Source organism: Apostichopus japonicus, chromosome 7 (assembly GCF_037975245.1).
Source record: "Apostichopus japonicus isolate 1M-3 chromosome 7, ASM3797524v1, whole genome shotgun sequence".
NCBI lineage: Eukaryota > Metazoa > Echinodermata > Holothuroidea > Aspidochirotida > Stichopodidae > Apostichopus > Apostichopus japonicus.
Genome location: NC_092567.1, coordinates 22,978,659 through 23,001,309, shown reverse-complemented (window position 1 = coordinate 23,001,309; position 22,651 = coordinate 22,978,659). Strand labels below are relative to the sequence as shown.

General features: G+C 37.0%; 1 protein-coding gene across 9 annotated transcripts in view; it reads left to right on the top strand.

Moving 5' to 3' along the window:
* The window catches only part of LOC139969787 (uncharacterized), a 96,150-nt gene extending 74,325 nt beyond the window's left edge, over positions 1-21,825 (top strand). For 8 of the 9 annotated variants that reach the window (XM_071975053.1, XM_071975058.1, XM_071975052.1 and 5 more), the window contains 19 exons: positions 1,770-1,880; positions 3,008-3,177; positions 4,130-4,289; positions 4,704-4,805; positions 5,573-5,698; positions 6,168-6,304; positions 7,445-7,511; positions 8,179-8,379; positions 9,568-9,642; positions 12,199-12,336; positions 12,853-12,919; positions 13,318-13,467; positions 13,953-14,291; positions 14,841-14,910; positions 16,058-16,239; positions 17,325-17,397; positions 18,043-18,139; positions 18,527-19,948; positions 20,588-21,825. In XM_071975053.1, coding sequence (XP_071831154.1) covers positions 1,770-1,880; positions 3,008-3,177; positions 4,130-4,289; positions 4,704-4,805; positions 5,573-5,698; positions 6,168-6,304; positions 7,445-7,511; positions 8,179-8,379; positions 9,568-9,642; positions 12,199-12,336; positions 12,853-12,919; positions 13,318-13,467; positions 13,953-14,291; positions 14,841-14,910; positions 16,058-16,239; positions 17,325-17,397; positions 18,043-18,139; positions 18,527-19,948; positions 20,588-20,779 — 3,879 coding nt within the window. In that variant the 3' untranslated portion in view covers positions 20,780-21,825. The remainder of the gene's footprint in view (positions 1-1,769; positions 1,881-3,007; positions 3,178-4,129; positions 4,290-4,703; positions 4,806-5,572; positions 5,699-6,167; positions 6,305-7,444; positions 7,512-8,178; positions 8,380-9,567; positions 9,643-12,198; positions 12,337-12,852; positions 12,920-13,317; positions 13,468-13,952; positions 14,292-14,840; positions 14,911-16,057; positions 16,240-17,324; positions 17,398-18,042; positions 18,140-18,526; positions 19,949-20,587) is intronic. The other variant, XM_071975059.1, reaches the window with a different exon arrangement.
* Positions 21,826-22,651: the final 826 nt, after the last annotated feature.

The following is a 22,651-nucleotide window of genomic DNA, read 5'->3' as shown; positions in this document are numbered from 1 at the left end:
TTATATGGATATGTTCAACTATATACACACACTACTGTAGGGGATTCTGCCATGAATAGGATGTATGCAACTGTTTGTTGTCATTTTAAATATGTAGTACATGTACGCAAACTACTGCATTGCATTCTAACGTGATACAGATATGTTCAATGGTTCCTTTATCAATCATATATCTACACACTGGGTACTGTAGGGGATTCTATACCATGAATAGGATGTATGCAACTCTTTGTTGTCATTCTAATATGTAGTTCTGTTCACACACTACCACAGAGCATTCTTCCATAATAAGGAGCAAACAACTGTTCGTTGTCATTCAAATATGTATATAGTTTAATACGCACGTTACCGTAGTGCATTGTACCATGATACGAATATCTTCAACTCTTCCTTTGTCAATCAAATATGTACACACGCTACTGTAGGGATTCATTACCATATGAAAAGAATGTACACAACTGTTCGTTGTCATTCGTATATGTAGTTTATGTATGCAAACTACCGCAGTGCCTTCTACCGTGATACGAATATGTTCAATGGTTCCTTTATCAATCAGATATCTACACACACTACCATAATGCATTTTTACCATGATGAGGATGTATGCAACTGTTCGTTGTCCTTCACGTATGTAGTTTATGTACAAACATTACCTCAGTGCATTCTACTATTACATGGATATGTTCAACTATATACACAGACTACTGTAGGAAATTCTGCCATGAATAGGATAATCACAACTGTTCATTGTCTTTCATATATGTAGCTTATGTATGCAAAGTACCGCATTGCATTCTAACGTGATAGGGATATGTTCAATGGTTCCTTTATCAATCATAATGTACACACGGTACTGCAGCGGATTCTATACCATGGATAGGATGTATGCAACTGTTTATTGTCTTTCATGTAGTTTATGTGTGCAAACTACCGCAGAGCATTATACTGTGATATGTACATGTTCAACCCTTCCTTTGTCAATCTTTATCTAAACACTGGGTACTGTAGGGGATTCATTACCATGAAAAGAATGTACACAACTGTTCGTTGTCATTCGTATATGTAGTTTATGTATGCAAACTACCACAGTGCATTCTACCGTGATACGAATATGTTCAATGGTTCCTTTATCAATCAGATATCTACACACACTACCATAATGCATTTTGCCATGATGAGGATGTATGCAACTGTTCGTTGTTGTTTGCATATGCAGTTCGGTACACTCCCTACCACAGTGCATTCTACCTTAAATAAGGACATGTCCAACCGTTCGTTATCAATCATATATGTACACACGCTTCTGTAGGGGACTCTGCCTGATTAGGACGTAATTCCTTATTATGGTGATAGTTTTGAATATAAGCATTCCGCATTCTACTTCGATTCATCTTTATATACAACTGCTTGTTGACTACGTACAGTACCTCTATGCGCACTCACTATAATAAGGCATGCTGTCTGGCATTGTGTTAACCTTTCATTCGCTGTCTGTACACGTATCAGTAATTTGCCGTGAACATATATGAGTGCACACCATTTATGACCGGCATTTGTTCTATGAGTGTTAGGTTGCAATGGTCTGTTGTATACTATCCATGCATACTTAGGGAATCGTACCAAAGATTATTATTGTAATAAAAAATAAAAAAGATAGTATTGTGTAACACGATTGTGCATGGTATGGCCTTCAAATTTGGATTTTGTTAATGTTTGTGACAAACAGAAAAACATGACTAAACTTTTCACTTGTTACTTTTACCTTCTAGAGAAAGAAAGCTGTTGTTTTGACAGCGAGGGTGCACCCAGGTGAAACAAACGCCAGTTGGATGATGAAGGGGTTCCTAGATTACCTCACCAGTGATTCTATTGATGCAAAGGTGACTATCTCCTTTGCACAGACACCTCTTTTGTTTTAAATAATTTACTTGAAGTTGATTAGAAAATGTAATCCACGTTTAGGTCTTCTCCTCCTATAGATGCTTAAGTAACCCTCAATGTGGATCGAAAGCAGATTAGTTACTGTGTCAAAACTAGGATGCTGAGGGGGCTGCAGCATACTGCAGCCAGGATGCATAGGATGTAATCACTTTATTCTGTGCAGTTTCACACATTAGGCATATTGTTGTTTGTGCAGAGATGATCTCTATTGTTTGTTATTCAGCCTTGCTGCAGGGTACTTTGCAGCTGCTGCAGTCTAAGACCACGGTCACACGTATAAAATTGCATCTTCCGACCATCGTTTCTTAACTATAGTCCGACCATATTAAACTAACTACGGTAGCAGTCACACGTACTCATACGACTTTGTATTATATTCGGACGATCGTTATTCGCGGACACATGCATCAGTGAATAAATTATGCTTTTGCAAAGCTATGAGGCGCAGTTGCGTAGGGTCGGTCAAGGGTCATGGTTTTGACGATGTTTCACAGGTTTTTTAGTTGTAAGTAGTAGATGATGTCAGTGTTTACGCTAAAATGCATAGCTGGACAACGCAATTGCGGTCACACGCGTGGTTCTTCCAGCTAACGATGGTCGGACCAGGGTTAATTCGGGGCTAACAATGCTTATTACCATCTTTAGTGGACGATGGTCGGACGATCTTCAGACCATAGTAGAGAGCGGTCACACGCAAACCGTACCATGGTCGGACCATCGTTATGTCTGTAAAAATGTTCGCGTGACCAGGGTCTTAGATAATGATACTACTTTGTTTATCTCTTACTGTGGGGGTCGTGGAGCTAAAGTGCAACCTCTAAAAGAATGTACTCTCAAGGAGCTTAAAAATATCATCTTTATTGATGTCAATGTCAATGTTATTTATGCCTTGAAATATGACCCTTTGAAGCTTAAAAAGCTACAAAGCTCTTGTAACGTCAAAAGAAAGTATATCAAATATTTACTGAAATTCTTAATTTTGAATTATATCAAGTAGCTTTAAAGTGGTTGATTCTGTTATCATATTAATCATACTTATGAGCTAATTGATAAATTTGTTCTGCAGCTGCTGCGAGATACATTTGTCTTCAAGATCGTACCAATGCTTAACCCAGACGGTGTCATAGTCGGTAACTACCGGTGCTCTCTGGCAGGTCGGGATTTAAACAGAAATTACCGCTCTGTGTTGAAAGATTCCTTCCCGTCTGTGTCAAATACTAAATCCATGATTAAAAAGTAAGTTGTAAAAGTACCACAAAAAGAGACATTTCTGGGGGGGGGGGGGGGTTTACGTTCATTCCGTTTACATACAACCTTTCAATTGGTTACTTCATGTCATGCTGATAACCATTAGCCTAGGTTTTAGGAGCAAATTTGCCAGTTGACATCTGGTGGGTTTATTTTTTTTTTTGGTAATTAATGTAAACTCAAGAATAAACCAACAAATAGACTAAATCATAGTTTCAGTCACTCCAAGATTAATGCATGTCGTCCAGTTACAGAGTGGTTGACAATTGACAATTCATAATCATGGACGTTAAATATGAATGTAAGAGACTGACTTCGGTCAGCTTGTGGCTTTGATAAGCCAATGAGGCTTCTTCGCGAGTTCCTGCTTGCAGGAGGATCTGATATACATCCTTATATAATTCAACTTACAACTGTGATCACATTTTTGCTAACCCCTCATTACCTCATATTTCTGTTAATCCAGACTTATTGTGCAGAGAATAATTTTAATGTTCAAATTTTGTTCTAGCAGATCTGAAGGCTCTTGAACTTTTGTATAAAATTCTATGGCTCCTGTGTACTTAAACGATGCTATACGTCTTACACTTGTATAGCAATTTGCCAAGTTTGCATAACATTTTGTGATGCGATAGCAGATAAGTTATTCCCTGTAATGGTCACGCCTGTGAGATCATTTCGCTAAACTCATCATCATGTCCGGGTCTCGTTGGAGTCATTTTTATCAGTCCAATATGAAGTCATGAACACTGAACTATATTCAGAAAAATGAGCCGTAAAATGAATAAACAAAAGATCCAATCCAACGCAACTTGGTGATCATATTTTTATGTTTTATGTTAACAAAATGAGCTTGGCAAATTTAGCATCTAGTTTTTTCATACAGAGAGAAATTTGAAAATGTGATCTTGTTTGTATTTTTACATTTCTTTGCAATCAGGTTGCTTGAAGAGAGGGAAGTCGCGGTCTACTGTGACCTCCATGGTCATAGCCGTAAGCAGAACGTCTTTATGTACGGCTGTGAGAACAAGAAGAGTAAGAAAGACAGGCTTAAGGAGAGAATTTTCCCGATCATCTTAGGAAAGAATGCAGCCGAAAAGGTATGGTAATCATAGGGTAGTCTCCGCGACAGAAAACATAGTATGACTTATTGCAGCGAGAAATTAATGAGATGTGAGCAATCGGCTTAAATTTGCTTAGAAACGCATCCGTTGTTAAATCCGTTGTAAATTGTAGTGGTTTGTCCAGGATTAGCTATAATGAGAAACATAATTTAGTTATTTACGAATCGTTGTTTTATTTAACATTTCTTTCATCTATCTCAATTAGAATACTAAAATTTGAAGATCTGTTGTTGCTATGGCAGCTAGCATCACAAGGCCTGACAGTTTGTCTGATTTTTAAAAAAAAATTTTTGCTTGTGATTATGTTTTGCTGGGTATAATCTGTTTATTCTCTATTTTATTTTTTACTAGTTTATTGTTTATTTATTTATTGTTTATTCTGTATTACAGTTCAGTGTGTCGAACTGCAAGTACAAAGTGCAGAAGAACAAGGAAGGGACTGGCCGTGTGGTTATGTGGCAGATGGGAATAATGAACAGCTATACCATGGAGGTGTGTCAACTTGTAAAATAAAAGTATACTTAAATTAATTAAATAAGTAAACAATCTGGTTTGATTTTTAGCCATCCAGTAACAGAAGTAATATCATCACTATATATTATCACACTATCCTAGTTGTATCCGCCAATGTATAGAAGCAGTGACATTTGACATGCAACGACAGAAAGGCCAAGATTAATACATGCATGGTGCTGTAAAATCCTGTTGCTAGGCATGGAATATAGGCTGAACATCAGTGTATGGAAGCTGCCATATTGAAACCATTAAATATTGTTAAACACTAGCTGTAGCAAGTAAAATTAAAATGCTAATGATATGCAAAATTTAGGTTCACCAACGATTTTAATATTAAAAAGGAAATTCTGTCTTTGTCATTTATTTTGTTTTTGTTTGGCTTATTGGCAGGGCTTGTTGTTTTTGTTCACTTGGGTGTTGTGAGATATAGATTTACATTTATGTTACTAAATTATTTTGTGGTCAATTTGTATGTTATCAATTCTCCAACCATTCTAGGCTACCTACTGTGGTTCCACGTTAGGTGTTTGTAAGTTCTACCATTTCAGGTTCTATGTTATCAATTCTCCAACCATTCTAGGCTACCTTTGTAGTTCCACGTTAGGTGATTGTAAGTTCTACCATTTCAGGTTGTTTGTTATCAATTCTCCAACCATTCTAGGCTACCTTTTGTAGTTCCACGTTAGGTGATTGTAAGTTCTACCATTTCAGGTTGTTTGTTATCAATTCTCCAACCATTCTAGGCTACCTTCTGTGGTTCCACGTTAGGCGACTGTAGGTTCTACCATTTCAGGACGGTGGACTATGAGGCTATGGGCTACCACTTCTGTGATTCGTTACTGGATTACTGTGATCCAGATCAGACCAAGGTAAACATCCACATATTATATTTTTATTTGGTATCTCTGAACATTAAGGGTATTTGAGAGATGTTGCATTGAATGAAATAAAATGAGGCTCTAATTCACTTAAATTTACCATAGGGATTTGGGGGGGGGTTGGGTGGGGAGAAGGGTGTGTGCAAAAGATGGGAGCAGTTCCAGTGCCATGTTGATGTGGAAAAGTTGCTTTTTCTGTTAGTAAAATTTGAATCCAGTTAGAGAGTTTAGAATCCTGTCAGTAGATAAATGGCCTTAGGGTCAATAATACTGCCATCCAATACAAGTTTATGTATCAAGTTTATGTATCAAGTTTATGTATCAAGTTTATGGATCTGATTCTCTGTCACATGGTAAAGCCTGCCCTCAATTTCTCAATTTCAAATTTTGGCCTCGAAATGATCCCTCCCAATTTTTCATTAACATCTTACACGGACAATCCTTTGGAAATTTGTTTCAGAGTGATCTGATATACAAAGAGCTGGAGCAGAAGCTACGAGAAGACATTCTGAATCACCTTGAGAGGATAGGGACTCCCCTCCCAGAGGGGGGCACAGTGGACCTCAACCAGGACTATACCTCTGGAGTGGAGTCAAGGTAAGAAGTAACTTCAGTTATCCACGACTCTCATTTCGCTCGTAAAATAGTGAGCAAATAATAATAATAATAATAAATGAGACTTATATAGCCCCAAATCAGTAAACAAAAGTCACTGCTCAAGGCGCTTTACAAAGAAAGTAAATTAATTTACAAAAGAACAAGCGAAAAAATGGGTCTTAAGTAGACTTTTGAAAGTAGAAATGATATGCCTGTTTCTCCTGAGAAGTCATCTTATCTGTGTTTTTGAAGGAAATGCCAAAATATAGTTGAGTAATGGAGATGATAGAAAAAGCAACTTAGTAAACAGCTAGCTGAGAAAACTCTTGCTTTGCTTGCAAGGGTATGATGAGTTGCCTTCATGTATAAGCTTGATGACTCAATGAAATTGGGATAACTGATCCACTAAGTGCTATTATGAAACTTTATTTTAACTTTTAATGTTTAGTAAATATTTATGTTCTGTACTTTCCTTGGTAGGAAAAGTTATTTTGTTGATAATTAGATAATATAATATATATGAAAGAAATATTTGAGAAAACACAGAGCAACTGAAGTGTTTTATTTTCTCGATGGTATTATGGTATTATATATTTGTATATGAGAGTTGGCATCGTCTTTATAACAAATGAAACTTTTGTCTCCATGTCTTTTTCACTGTGACCTCAAAGCCTAAATTACTGCTTTATGTGTACAAAGCAGGTATAGCAGTTGTGACTAAGACTAGCTAACAGCTAGCCCTAACAGCCAACCCTAACAGACAGCCCTAACAACCAGCAGCCAGCCCTAATAGCTAGCCCTAACAGCCAGCAGCTAGCCCTAACTGCTAGCCCTAACAGCCAACCCTAACAGACAGCCCTAACAACCAGCAGCAAGCCCTAATAGCTAACAGTTAGCCCTAACAGCTTAACAGCTAGCTCTAACAGCTAACAGTTAGCCCTTTAGGGGAAGGGAAACTTATTCATAGCACTCATGCATCGAATATATCGTGCTGGTTCATTTGAGTGGAATTGGTGGAAAGTGACTGTTAGGTATTTAAATTGAGTAAATAAAGCCAATCTTTTTACTTGAAGTCTTATAAGGAAGGCAGCAGTTTTGCCTCGTTTGAACTATATTGCCCTTTGCATTTCTACTCTGTAGCACCACTGGCTCCGATAGCTCTGCTGATGACGGGTTGCCTGTCCACCTCATTGCTCTAGCACCAAAGGTAGGTACCATCCAGGAGATATTTGGTGATGAGAGGGGTGCATAGAGGGGGAGGGAGGGTAGGTACAAAGGAAACAGATGAGGCTGGAGAGTTAGTGGTGTTATGTCAAAATGTGAAATATCACCATTTGATATTTGATCCTTGTCACAAGAAAATATTATTGGCTTGCTGATCAGTACTGATGTATGCTTACATGTCAAATATAAGATACATCTGATTGGATGGGAAGCAGGCCATGTGGTTGGGGGAGGGGAAGAGAGGGGTGAATGGTTGAGGAACTAAGGCTAATTCTTTTCACTCATTTGCCACATTTACCTTTTGCTTTTATGCCCACGTTTTCATTTCAGTTTAGTTCAATATATGATTTAAACAAATTTATAGATAGGACCATAAGGAATCAAGAGTTTTAAATTTGATACGATCATGTAAAGATAATGTATGAGTGAGTGAGCAGTATGAAATCTCACCCCTTCATTGTGTCCGAATAGTCCGAATAGTTGACAAAATTCACCAAATATTATGGAATATGGAAACTACTGCAAATTAGTTCCTTAGAATAGGCTGATGGTAGTAATGATATAATTGTTATAACAAAAGTAGGGACTGCAAAACTGCTAAGTCTTCTAATTAATTAATTAGTTAATTAAGTAATCATTTTGTATTGAAGCTGACCAAAAAGAAGAAGTTAAAGACAAGGAAAGAGAGAGATAAAAAGAGAAACAGTCTAGAGAAATCGAAAGAAAAGATCAAGGAAGAAAAAGAAAAGAGTACAGGATCAGGGAAAGTCAAACCAAGTACTCCGAAGAAGGAAGAGAAATGTAAGAAACCGAGCACACCGAAACTGAAAGAAGCAGAAGAGTCAGAAAAGGTGAGTTTAATCTTCATTTTGGTTTAAGTTTGTGAATTTGTCGTTGTTAATTAATCCTCTCTTTCTTAATTAGTTGTCTCTTTCTACCAAACATCATGTTTTCTAGCTGAGCAGAATTATCTTTGGGGAGTACGGTCTGTCACCACGCTTGCAAATTCCAAAGTTAACTGCAACTGTTTATACATTACAATGTCATCTGTCCCCATCTTTAAAATTCCGATATCCATTCCCAATTCGTGATATGAAAACAATCGCATTCTCTGGGAACTTGTTAACCGAGAGTTAAAGTGAGACTTTAGAACTTGCGTGAGTGCTAAGTAATCTTCTCGTTTTACAAATATCATGTTTTCAAAGTTATTTCTTCGTCGGTCGCCTCAGAGCGGCATAAATTTCATCGAGCAGTCCCTTCCGCAATATCTGAAAAACTCTGCGATAAGTTGAATTGTTACATATGTCCAGGGAATAATTTATTGCTCAAATTTTGTGTAGCAGTTTGGATATCTCTGAATTTTGTCTCTGAGAAAATAGTAGTGTTCCTGTGTAACATTAACAATTTCAAGGAAGCAATAACCCTTGCACAAGATCGTGATACGTGGCGGAGGTTAATCACTGAGCCTGTCGGATAGACAAGACTCAACTTACTACTACTACTACTACTACTGTGTAAAAAGCTGCTACACATCTTTGCACTGTATAGATATTTGACCATCTTGAATAGCAATTTGTGATATGATACTGGATAAATTATACCCTGATGTCATGTGACCCCTAGCCTTTGTGATGAGAAAAATTACAATTGTCTTTTTTTTCTCTGTGAACCTCTATTCACTTAATCATGTTTTGCTGTCAATATATTGTATAATTGAATTAATTCAGTATTAATAATCATGATTTCCACCCATAAAATACAAAACAGACCAATGGTTATGTTTGATCTGAACTTTTCAGGTATATACATTGGAAAGGTTTATTTCATCTGCTTCTAGGCTGAACATATCACTACCATGTACTATATATGTGTTATATACAGCTAGGCTAAACTTGATAGTCAAGACTAAATGTTTTGTAAGCTCTCACGTGAAAAGTAATTTTACAATGCATTTATAGAAATGTCAGATGTTGATTGAAATTTTTGTTTTGTTGTTTACTGTCCTTTTTGTTGATATAAATGTTTTGTATTTTGGTTAGACGTCTTTTCTCACAAAGAAAGGAAGAGAAATAATTCCTTTCAAGGATCTCGTACTTTGGACAGATTTGATGAAGGTAACAGCCTACAGATATACTCTTCTCTGCAATGGGCTTACCATTAACACCATTACTCTAGTAACTGTATGTCAACTGGCTCTCAAACAAATCCCTTCAAATCCACTCAACTCTGAACGTAGCTTCCATTAACACCATTTCTGTGATAGATACAAGTCCAATAATGAATCATCCTGCAAAATTATCTCTCCAAATTAATCGATCCCACTTCCCTGCCAACTTTCATTCTGAAGCATGTTTGGAAGTTAAACTAGGAGGGGGAGGGAGGGTGGGGGGGTAAGATGAGTAGATGACCAGTTTGTCCAGTGATGACATTGCAGGGAGATAAATTACAAGTGGGCACTTTCTAAGTGCCGAGTCAAGTTTACTGGCACCCGCTTAGATTTATAACTTACACGTACAGTAAGTTTTCATGAAGTCAGTAGTAGCCATTACTGTCATTATTACAGATAGCACTTCCTTCTCTATAACATTCTCCATTGTTACTCACACTTGAGTATTACATAATTTCACAGTAATCATACAACGTAGTCACATTTTGCATACTAGTGAAAACATACAACATCATGAAAATTAAAAAAATGTTCCAATATTCTTCCCCATGTTCCCCTTCTCCTATTTTGTCCTCTTCCTCTCCTGTAGAGAAAGACATATTCAGCTGCTTTATTACTACCTTTCTAATACTCACCTGAACCTTTCCCTGCCCCCCCACCCTTCTTTGTCCTTGTATATCTGGCCCCATCCTGATTTAATGCACCCATGTTCTCACATTTACTAGCAACTTATCCAGATAGATGCCAAAATGCTGACACCTTAAAAAAAAATTTAAAAAAAATGTTCTGAAAGTATTTAATGTGTTGCATTTATACCACAGCAAACTTTGTAATATTGCTAGTCTCATACCTTGCTAACATTCTTCATCATATAGTTTAAAGAGAGGCAAAAAGTCATTACAACAACAATTTCCTGTTTTCTTATTATTATTTACATTTTGTTATATAATTTCAAACTATGCCATAAAGTTGATGCAATACTTAACAAGAAATTACCCCCCCCCCCCAAAAAGTGAGAAAAACATTTTTACGAAATATCACATAACTGTCCATAGATATAGTTGAAAAACAAGTTAGCTTCAGAAATTTGAGTATGTTTGTTTACATTTTGTATTGGATTTTTTGGTCATACTTGGCCCAATACTCTTCAAAAGAACACAAAATAATTGGACAGAAAAAAGATACTTTCACAGAAGTAATTGATTGCAACATTTATTAAAGTAAACAGGACAATTGTAATAGTTAGTGACAGTATATAGTAGATTAGTAGATCACATTTATATTACTCAACATATATGCTTACTCTTCTATAATCTATTATACTTTACCTGTAGTTTTCTTCATTTATGTATTTCACTGCTTGCATGACCTGTCATATTTCTGTCTTGCCAGTTACCCAAAACTATATTCTTACTTTGAAAAGTAAATGATATCATGATCCTGTGGAGGGATCGTCTCTGGGACAGGTTATCATTGACCAGGGGTAACATATCGTCTTTAAAGCGCTTTGAGACCTAATGCTGGTATAAATCGCTATATAAAAGTGGAATATTATTATTATTATTATTAATTAGAAGTATAATGCATTATGAGACCATGGTAGTAACCATTGCTTGTACCAGATAAAACACCACTGATTTATAAATCACAGTTCAAAGGGAACTATATAGATGTGTGATACCTGTGCATAGTACGGTGATGCTTAGGACTAAATTTCATGCTTTAATGTTTAGATAACTTTATAGTTTAAACCATCATAAAGAAACAGGACAGTCATAAAAAGGCATCAAGCTAAAAAGATCAATAGCATTGAATGTCAAATCTTTCCAAACCTAGATTATGAAAATATCCGGCTCTGTTTAAACAAGAGATTTGATAGTTTCTGTCTAAAAGTCTCAACAAGAAAACAGGCCAAAAAAGGTTGTCAAGAATGGTTGTTATAAATCAGTGTTGTAACAAGCTGAGACTAAGTCAGCAAATTTCAGAAAGTGTTTTGCGACTCGACCAGGTTTATCAACTTTTTCTCCATTGATATTGTACATTGACTCGAGTCAACCTGAGTCAGGTAAAGCATTAGCAATGACTCAACTTTTCCTTATGATCTATTTCAATTTTACTTTGAGAGGGTAACTTGGTTTGCCGACCCCCTCTTAAATATAATTGTTATCATAAAAATAGTTACAGATTCAATAATTTTTGAATTTAACAACCAATATATAAACAGATCACAAAAGATTTGTATAGAAAACTAAAATTTATAACGAATAAAATGATTCCATTTGTAATAAAGTGACCTGTTACACTTCTGATTTTAAATTACTTAAAGTAATGTCAACTGTCAGCAAAATCTTTCTTGTCACCAGAAAATTCAAATATGAAGATAGAAGTGTATGGTATCTTTAAATTATTGTTAATAAAGGAATTACAATTAACAGTTGTTACCCTCCTGTAAGGAATCTTTTATCAAAGTGTTTCTTTTCTTTCTAATAATTCTCCCGGTCAGGACCAAACATTGAAGTACAAACATGCCAGCCGTCAAACAGTTCACTCTGCAGGGAGGGCGAGACACATACAGACCAGGTCTGGAGACGGTTTGCCTGTGTTTACTCGAGATAGATCTGAAGACAAGAACATTCAGAAGGTAACACTATATTTTATATATATATAGACAGTGTTATATAGTGTTCTAGTGTTGTTATTTACACTATATATAGACAGTGTTATATAGTGTTCTAGTGTTGTTATTAACACTATATATAGACAGTGTTATATAGTGTTCTAGTGTTGTTATTTACACTATATATAGACAGTGTTATATAGTGTTCTAGTGTTGTTATTAACACTATATATAGACAGTGTTATAAAGTGTTGTAGTGCTGTTAGTTCACTATGTATACAGTGTTCTAGTGTTGTTATTTAATTACGTATACAGTGTTGTAGTGTTGTTATTTAATTACCGTCAGCGTTATGTTGCAGAGTTAAAAATGAACAACTTGTTGTAATTCATAAGCAGGCTTCTACCTCATTCATGGTTGCTTAAGCTGCCTTATTATTATTATGATTATTATTTTAATTATCTCCTTCCACTACCCATGTTTCTTTCATTTATTTCAATCCGATGTGTTATTAATCAGTCCAGTTCTTTGTTTTCTTACAGACTGAATACCTTGAAGCTTTGACCAATGCATACCTCATGAGTGGGGTCTTGAAGTCCTCTTCACAAGGTAGAGTCCTGCTGTAGCCAAAAGTTATGAATATTTATCATATGCAAATAAGAATTGGTGCTATTACTAGGAAGGATGGTATTACCACCCTGACATTGGTGTTGTCTCTTTGGTGGGTAGTGTTCTCCCACTGGTGGGTAGTGTTGTCCTTCTGATGATGGTGTTATTAATATGAAGGGTGGTGTTACCACCCTGACATTGGTGATGTCATTTTGTTCAAATTCAGTTTGGTATTTATGTGGTTTTTTGAGAATGCAACATAAATTTAAACAATTTTCAAAAATTAGTAAGCTGAGACCTTTTTCACTAAAAATAGTATGTTTTTTTTTACAAAAATATGTCCTATCTTTGAGCAAAATTGGATCTGTTAACCATTATTTGTGGCATATTTGTTTCAGATGTGCCTTCCTTTCGATACACCCCTGGTGGGTTTGATGTGAGTTCCTCTGGTTTACCTCTGGCCCATCTTGACGGTCTCTGCCCTCACCACGAGAAAGCTTTTGCTGATCGGTTTATGGCCAATCAACTCTCTGGGTTGACATTTGAAGGTAAACAAGACCTCTTAAAATTCTTGAAAGACACTTCTTAAATCTCCTCAATTTGTGTGACTGTATCTCAATGTATGGAAATATGTAAAAGCATACATGAATTAATTTGAACTGAATATTCATTTTATGATCTGCATATCATTAAAGTCATACAGTATAGATCAGGAGCATACATACTGAATGCTTTCCACCAAGTCGTTTGACTTTTGGCATTACTTATACAAGACTGTTTGAAATGTAAAACTTATACTACTAAAAGTGAAAATATAATAAGATAAAATATTATAAGATAAAATTAAAAGTGGTTTATAGTCAGCATTTGTTACCATATGCATATTGAGAGGTTCGTATAAATTGTCAGGAAATTTTTGTCTCTTTTAAGTGGTGCAAAATTTGTGATTTATGAAGTATTACACTTACTGAAATGTAACTTTGAATGTCGTAGGAAGCAAAATATAATTTGAACTTTGTAAATTCTTCAACAGAGGACAAAACCGATTGGAATCAGCCCCTTTCTGGGCCCAAAGTATCCTCTAGTTATAAGGAAAGACGTTCGGCAACTCCTTCCAAGTCTACGCAGTTTAGTCTTGTTAACATGGCAACCATGAGAAGTCAATCAGAGAGCCCCCCTCACTACCAACCCCTCCCATTGGATGAATATATCAGACCCACCTCCCGACAAGGTCCCAGTATTATGACTGGATCCATCCATCGCCCCAATACGCCCCTGAGATCGGGATCCAGAGGACCCCCTGATGTGCCACTTGTTGAAGCTCTTATTACACTTCAGAGACCAGGAAGTTTTGCTGATTTTGTCCGTAGAGGTGAGAGCATATGTTTGTCCAAATATCGAATATCTACCCACAGTATAAATGCCGTAATGGTTGAAACAGCAACGCTTATATGTAGAAACACAGGTGGAAATCTTATTACAATCTTAGATAATCTTTAACTCAGTGCTCCTCTTGAACTAGTTTAGTCCTGAAATTATATTTTGATCCTGAAATTATATTTTAGTCCTGAAAATTATATTTTAGTGCTGAAATTATATTTTGGTCCTGAAATTATACTTAAGTCTTGAAATTATATTTTAGTGCTGAAATTATATTTTAGTCCTGAAATAATTTTTTAGTGCTGAAATTATATTTTGGTCCTGAAATTATATTTTGGTCCTGAAATTATATTTTGGTCCTGAAATTATCGTTTAGTCCTGAAGTTATATTTTAGTCCTGAAGTTATAGTTCAGTCCTGAAATTATAACCAAAAAAAAGTTGATTAAGAACAAAGAATGTTTTGCTGATTACTTATAAATGACATAAAATGATGAATCTCTCTTGTAATCCCTTCCCTGCTGCTTTATTCTAATTTTACAGATGTTGAAGTCCCATCATCACCTCAGCCAACTCCTAAATATACTTCTACTTCAAGTTTTGGATTGGATGAGTAAGTTTGATGTTTGATTTATATTTCAAACAACTGTCAAGTAGAGACAAGACATTTGTCTTTTTTGATTTACAGCAGATTGATCATATTCATCTCTCTTACCTCCCCCTTCCCTTCCCCCTTCCCCTTCCCACACCCTCACTTCACACCCCTTTTGTACTTCACCCAGGAAAAAACTTTGGAAAAATTGCTGTAGTCTAGGTTATTGGAAGGTTTACCTTCAGCTGTAGCTGCCTCAAAATTACACCGATTCTTGTGGATAATGTTCTGGGTTTTTAACCGATTCTCGTGAATAATGTTCTCCGTTTTTCTGTTGACCTGAGATCACTTATTTTCTTGTGTTACCCTCAAGACTATTCACAAGAATGTCAAAGTAACAACAAGCTTTTAATGTAGAAATGTATCATTCTTTCTGCCTTTAGACTATGCTGTTTGGACAACCTGAAAATGAATTCAGGTTGTCCGAGTGACAAATAGTAAACTCCTTTAAAAAGGATCCTTGGACTTCCCACCAACTTCCAAATTCAGAGAGATGGATAATAGTAGACCTCACTGCATATTAAACCTCTTCATACTGACATACTAGCCCATAAAGATATAAACAGAATACAGTAAAAGTAAATTTAAATACAGTAAGTTTTAAGTTGTAAGGCTTACTATGCCCCTGTGTTTTCAGCAGTCAAGTAAGGTTACTGTTGTCACGTTGGTGGTATTGTTGTCAACATAAAACCAGGGAATTATTTTTACTTCCCTCTTAATTTGTGACCAGCCATATCTAACTGTTTGGCTCCTTTAGCAAGATTCTAAGATTAAGTAAAATTATGAACGATTCCAGTAAATTTTTATGGGCAGTACAAATTTGATGCCAGAGATAGAAATGGATTGGTATAAACTTCCAACTTATCCCCTTACATCTATCTCTTTGTATTCACCATGCTCATTAACCTGTCTGTATTTTGTGCGTGTTTTTGTCCCTTCTGTTACTGTTACTTGTCATTTAGCCTCTGAAGAAGATCCTGCTAGAATCAAAACGTCAGGCCCTCTGACTTTTACACATTCTCTTACACAGGCTCTTTAGTGAATAAGCAGTTTGCTAACAGTTTTATTTTATTTTGGTATAAACTTCAACGTACATTTCATCTCTCAGATATCAACGCAGTATCTCTACGTCTAAGTCACCTCACCTGTCTGGCAAAAATAATGGACACCTCTCGACATCTCCTCCTCCTCCTCCTCGAAAGTCCCTCTCGAATAAAGGACCGCCACCAGAAAGGAGAAGGATCACCCCTGTGTTTATTGAAGCCACCAGAACAGCTCCTCAGAATAAAGGTATGCCCCTGATAAAAATAATCAATTATTTCTGTAAATGTTTTTCTGTTAATATTATGACTCCACTCTTCAATACATTAATATGTTAATCGTGACCTGCTACTCTACAAATAACAAAACCTATCGTGAAGTGTACTTTCATCAAGTATATCTCAATGGTCTTACCCTCTTAATATTTCTTTTTAAAAATATATTAACCTCTAATTTAAATGAATGACTTCTTAGAAAATTAATGGAACTAATGAAAGTCTTGACATTCAAGGAATTAAAGCCAACTTCACGACTGATAATGAGCTAACTGATCATGACCTGACTCAACTCAACAGTCGTTTCGTGGAAAGTCATGGATAGTCTTGGGTAGTCGTGGATAGTCATGGGTAGTCACGGATAGTCGTAGATAGTCCTGGATAAACATGGATAGTCACGGATAGTCACGGATCGTCATGGATCGTCATGGATAGTCGGACAGTAGCAGTGTGCCCCACGCAGATCAAGATTCAGCCAGTGTTAAGTTGTGTCAGCTTGATTCGAGAAAACTGAACATCAACAGTGTGTGGTGGTTTACAACCACAGCTGCACAGATTTAACAAATGTAACCAATCATGGGGTGATAAATTTGCATGTGACCAAAAAACATGGTGATCGGTCGGTCAGTGTGCGGGTTTCAGTTGTAAAGTCCGTGGGTCTTATGACAATCGAAAACTAGGTCACGGTTGTCAAGTAAGGTCATAAGCAGTGAGGCAGGCTTTGAAGGACCTGCTTTGGAGGAAGTTAACTTTGTTAAATATGTATGATGTTGCTAACACAAACTCAAAGGTTTGGGTTGAATTGTAAAGATTGATTACGGTGGATTTTCTTCATTGTTTATTCATTGTAGAGTGCAAAGGGTGAGTGAAATATTTTCTTTTCAAGTAACCAAAACATTTCTGGACTTCATTTCTGTTTATGCAAATGGCTAAAACTAGTCATTGTAATATACAACTGACATTACTCAAGGAAGCTAACATTTTTATAACTTTTGTGAAGTGAGGTGTTCCTAGTTTCCTTTTGCCATGGTAACATTAACTCTATACCTTCTATTTCAGATGCTAATCATATGCATAAAAGTGTGACTGTTCTGAGGGCCCATAACACACCCGTTAAGGTTGTTTCAGGAAGGTCTGTAACTAATATTATCTCAACTCTCTTCTGTCTTTTAATTTTTTTAATATTCATAATTCCAATGTTTATGATTCTTGTCCTTAATAATCTGATCTGTATTAATAGATTTTTTCTTCATAAACTTTTAACAGTTTTAACAGCGGAAGGGTGAGTGTCTGTCAGTACCATATTGTTTACTTTTAATTTCTTACCAGAGGAAATTGAAGCAGAATTTCCCATCTGGAATGCTCTCATTTGTATAAAACTTTTACCTACCCCAGAACTCTTGACACCCGTACATTGGAATTATGAAGTACATTAATATAGGAGACTTCAAGACAATATGGACTCATCTAATATCTAACTTTTTTGTTGTCCCTTTCGTGAGTGAGTGAGACATCAAACAGTTCTTGTATTGGTTCATGCGTATGTCAGTGCACAGGTACTAACTGAAAAGCAGAATGTTTGGAAATAGCTCTCCAACGTTGCAACCAAAGGTGGGAAATCTCCAAATGAAAAAAAAAAAATTAAATTAAATAAAAGTTGGTGATATTTAAACGTGATATAAATAATGCCTGGTCATGTTCTGTAACATGATAATAATAAAGTAGCCATCTCTTTTTTTTCTTCTTTTTTTCCCTCTTTATTATTCTCTTCTAACAGCCCCACGATGGAAAGAACTCAAAATAGACAAGCCATGGGTGCTAAAAGGAGGTCAAAGGTGAAGATCAATGACAATGTTTCACCATCCCCACCTCTGGTAAGTTCCCCTTGACCCTTTTTGGTAAACTTAATTTAAGTAAAATGACAAAGCCATGATTACATGTCCATGATGAAGTAAAATACCAAAAAAATTCACTCCCTCAACTTCAGGTACGCTGCTCTTTGTTTATTTAAGGTAATTTTTGACATGCTTTGCTATGTATGTCTTTGTTTGGAGGACAGGGAGAGTCCAGGGGGAGGATAAATACATAGGCTGGAATAGCATTTTGACACTCCTCAACTGCTAGCACCCCACCCCTTCGACAGCCCACCCCTTCGAAACTTGTTTTAGGAAGTGGTATAATCATGTCTTTCTAACCAATCTTTGCAAGAGCACGTTGAAATTTGGAGTAGTTGATAGTTGTCATCTTTTTGCACCCTTCAGACGACAGACGAGGTTTCCTTGAGACAGAGCCAGTCTAGCGCCCTCTCTCATCATTCTTCCATATCTGGTAGAAGGTCAGTCCCAGAGGAACCCAAGAGCCACCGATGCAATGTTGAGGCCACGCCCATCTCAGATCAAGTTGTCTATACCAAACCAGCCACAAATAGCTCACATCACTTCAAGCCTTCGCAAACATTTTACCGTTCGCTCGCAGATGGCGGTAACGCAGAATCTTTTGTCAGACCATCAGTCTCGGCTCAATCAGAAGCGGTCGAACGGGTACGGTTCCGCCAACGAGCATATTCTGAGTTTGAAATGCATTCCGTAAAACACTCTTCAAATTTTAATAACAGTTCGTCTAAGGGCAATATTGATATAAACAATAGCACAGGTTTTGATGTACATGATACCAATGTAGATAATTACAATGGCCCAGTGGAGGAGACGAATGGCAGGCGTGTCATGGAAACGGATTTCAACAATTCCCGTTTCGATTCCGAAAACTTGGCGATGGAAAACGTCATCAACTTATCGGATGTTAGCGTACCCGATCTCGATTTGAGCTTTCCTCCGAATGAAACGCAAGGTAGGGTCTCGAGAAGAGTGGAAGAAGCTAGTCAACAAAACGGAGATGGGTTTAATCTTATTTGGAATAAATCATCACAGGTGCAAAAGCCAAGTAGGTACATCAGAGAGCAGAGGAAGGAGGAAGATGCAAACATCGTAGCTTCTCATTTCAAAGATGGAGAGTTTCTTTTTGAAAACAATCTAAGCAGAGAGTCTTTTGTCTCGTCGGGTACGCCATCTAACAGAAGACTGGGCAGGACAGATCGGGGTGAAGCGGTGGTCGGAGATAGGAACAGGAAGGTCCCCAAACAAATCCCTGTTAGGCAAAGAGTGAAGAACAACATCATATCTGCTCAAGATCTGAGAAATTTAGAAGACGAAGATGAGATTGACAGAGTGATGGAGGGCGGACCTGTGAGAAGAATATCAGATATCGAGATAAACATCCCCACATCTGCCTACGTCTTACGTACGTCGAGATCAAGCAGGGGTGGACAACAGGTCTTGAGGGGATCACCGAGCCCCCCAACTACCCCCAGAAACCAGACTAATGGGGACATCTCTAAAGAAGAGAGGCACGGTAGATTCAGTATTGGTCTGCCAGGCACAGAGATGTTCAATCACAGGATCATCTCGCCGAGGTCGGCCGATCACTACATCCAAGTCTCAAAACTAGCATTGCAATATCGCCATGGGAATGAGGAAGGGGAGGAGCTTACAGAGCTGAACCAAGATGGAAAGGTGTTGTTGGAGGTGAATGGAGGGCTAGAAACGAACATCAAAGGGGATTGTGAGGGTAACTATGAGGTGAAGGCTGGTCCTGTGAGAAGCAAGCATCATCCAGCAACCAGTAAGGTAAGTTTCTATGCATTTTTTCTTATATTCGTCAAACTGTGGGTTACACCCCCATCAGAAAAAGACATGATGGGGTGTTAATTCTCACTCCAAAACCACATGGTCATAACTTGTAAATGTTTCACAGTATTTATTTATTTAAAAGCCAAAAAGCATTTTATTCTTAGTACCACAACTGAAAACAACAAAGTTCAAACTGTTCCCCAACACTGACAGAATCTTAAAGAGGAAAAAAATGTGCAAACAAATTGCTGATCTATAGGTAGATGTATAAAAGTTTGATAGCATGTCTCTTAGATCCTAGCAGGATCTCCAAAGGTGAAAGGACAAAATTTTTGTATGTTCTTAGTACAAATGTTTCAAAATGTTGCTTATATGTTACTTCTGTGCTTGCAGGATCCACAAAGGTGAAGTGATGGAATTTTGTATGTTCTTAGTACAAATTTTTCAAAGTGTGGCTTATATGTTTATTATGTATGATAATGAACACAGTTGATAAACTACCTGTTCAAGCTGTGACCATTTTCCAATTAGTTGTTCTTGCTAGAGCATTTTCTTATTAGTTGATGCATCAGCAGACCAATATCTCCAGTTTACTTTACAAATCAAAATGTTAAAATCGTCGAATATTTTCTACAGATGGTCGCTGTTGTGACCCCAATGACCCAGAGAGGTGACCCAGTCAGCCAAAGCAGGTATAACACCAAAGGGACGGAAGGAGCGATGAAGGACAGAGTAGGTCCATCACAGGTGGTCATACATCAAGGGGGCTTCCAGGGGACTAGAACCAATCCGTCCTATACACGCAATCAACAAACAAGGAAAAAGTGAGGTGTTAACTATAGTAATGTGTGGGCCAGGGATGGGGGGATGGTGGGGGGGAGATGTGATTGGGGTAATTAGAAGAAACGAAAAAGAGGCTGAATTTGAAACTATTCATCTAAGCAGTATGAAATGAAAGTGTGCGGATGGTGCAAAGTTTGGTAAGGAGACCTTAAAGTGCCATACTTGCTTACAATTCCATCATTGTAGATCTACTTAATATAACATTGGGCTGTCCTCATGAGAGGGAAGGTCTGGTAAGACTACAATATCAGGATCAGGGTCTAAAACTTAGTGTTCATACTCATCAGTCGTGGAATTTAAATAATAGGGCTGAAAACTTAAGAGTGATATTGTTACCGTTTTTTTGTTCATGTCATGAGTGTTGTTAAAGGTTCCTTGGTTTCCTGTTTCCGGAAATATTTTCGGTGGGTTGTTCATTTGATTTTTCCAGGTCAGTTTTCAGAGCTTACCTACGTCCACCATACAATCTGCATTCTGAGGATCAGTTCTGTGGGGTTGGGGGTCCATTTGGTCAGGGCTCAGTCCTCATAAAAGTTGCCCCTGGGTGGTGGACCTGAAAGTTTGCTGACCTCTGGTATAGAAGATTCTGATTTACGATATGTGGATAGAATCTGCTGCTTAACAATCAACAGTATTGCCCTCAAATAAGCTAGAAAGTCAATTGATGGTCACGTGTGCTCAAAGTTCAATAAGCCTTTTTAGGCTGACATCCCCCCCCTCCCTACTGTACACCCCTCCCCCATCCTCTGAGGGTCAGAGTTCAAGTTCTCCAAGTCAGTTCACTTTGGAATCTCATGACTTGTTACAGCATAGCTGAAGGCAAATGTTGTCATTTTGTTATTATTATTTTTGAATTTAAGTCTCTTTATATCCAGTTATTTGAGTTTGAAGCTTCTCTAATTCTATTTTGACATTTCTACCACCTTGATTACCATCTATGCAGCTACAGAATGTGCTATATTTCGGCAGTGAGATTTCCTATATTTTTTTTTACGAGTTCCATATGATATTATAATTTGAATGTTTATATTTTCATGTTTTGTTTACTATAGTGTTGCTATTTTTGCTGTTTTGTGCAATGTTTTTTTTACGATATTATTTACCATCCAGTTATAAGGTTTGGACCAATTGATATAAACATGCTGCAGTACGCCCTTGAGGTGTTCCCTGCACACCCTTCTTCCACCCTCTCCTCGTACTGTCAATCACCTCCCAGAATTACAGGGATGCTGTTTACAATAGTCTGGTAGCCTTAATAAATGTGTTGCACTTTGGAGACCAGCCAAAGGCCAAAACTCTTTTGTTATTGTTATTGGCAATCTCTTGCGCTATCATTTTCCTATATGAACCATTGTGCATGTTATTCAACAATGCTACTGTGTTCCTCTGACCTTTGACCCTATGTCATTCCATTCATAAATAAATCATTCTATGCAGAAAGTATTAATATCAGTTTTATGTTCCATTAAAATGAACTTCACTGACTGCCACTTGTGTGTTCCTCTGACCTTTGACCCTATGTCATTCCATTCATAAATAAATCATTCTATTCAGAAAGTATTAATATCAGTTTTTATGTTCCATTAAAATTAACCTCACTGACTGCCACTTGTGTGTTCCTCTGACCTTTGACCCTATGTCATTCCATTCATAAATAAATCAGTCTATGCAGAAAGTATTAATATCAGTTTTATGTTCCATTAAAATGAAGTTCACTGACTGCTACTTGTGTGTTCCTCTGACCTTTGACCCTATGTCATTCCATTCATCAATAAATCCTTCTATGCAGAAAGTATGAATATCAGTTTTATGTTCCATTAAAATGAACTTCACTGACTGCCACTTGTGTGTTCCTCT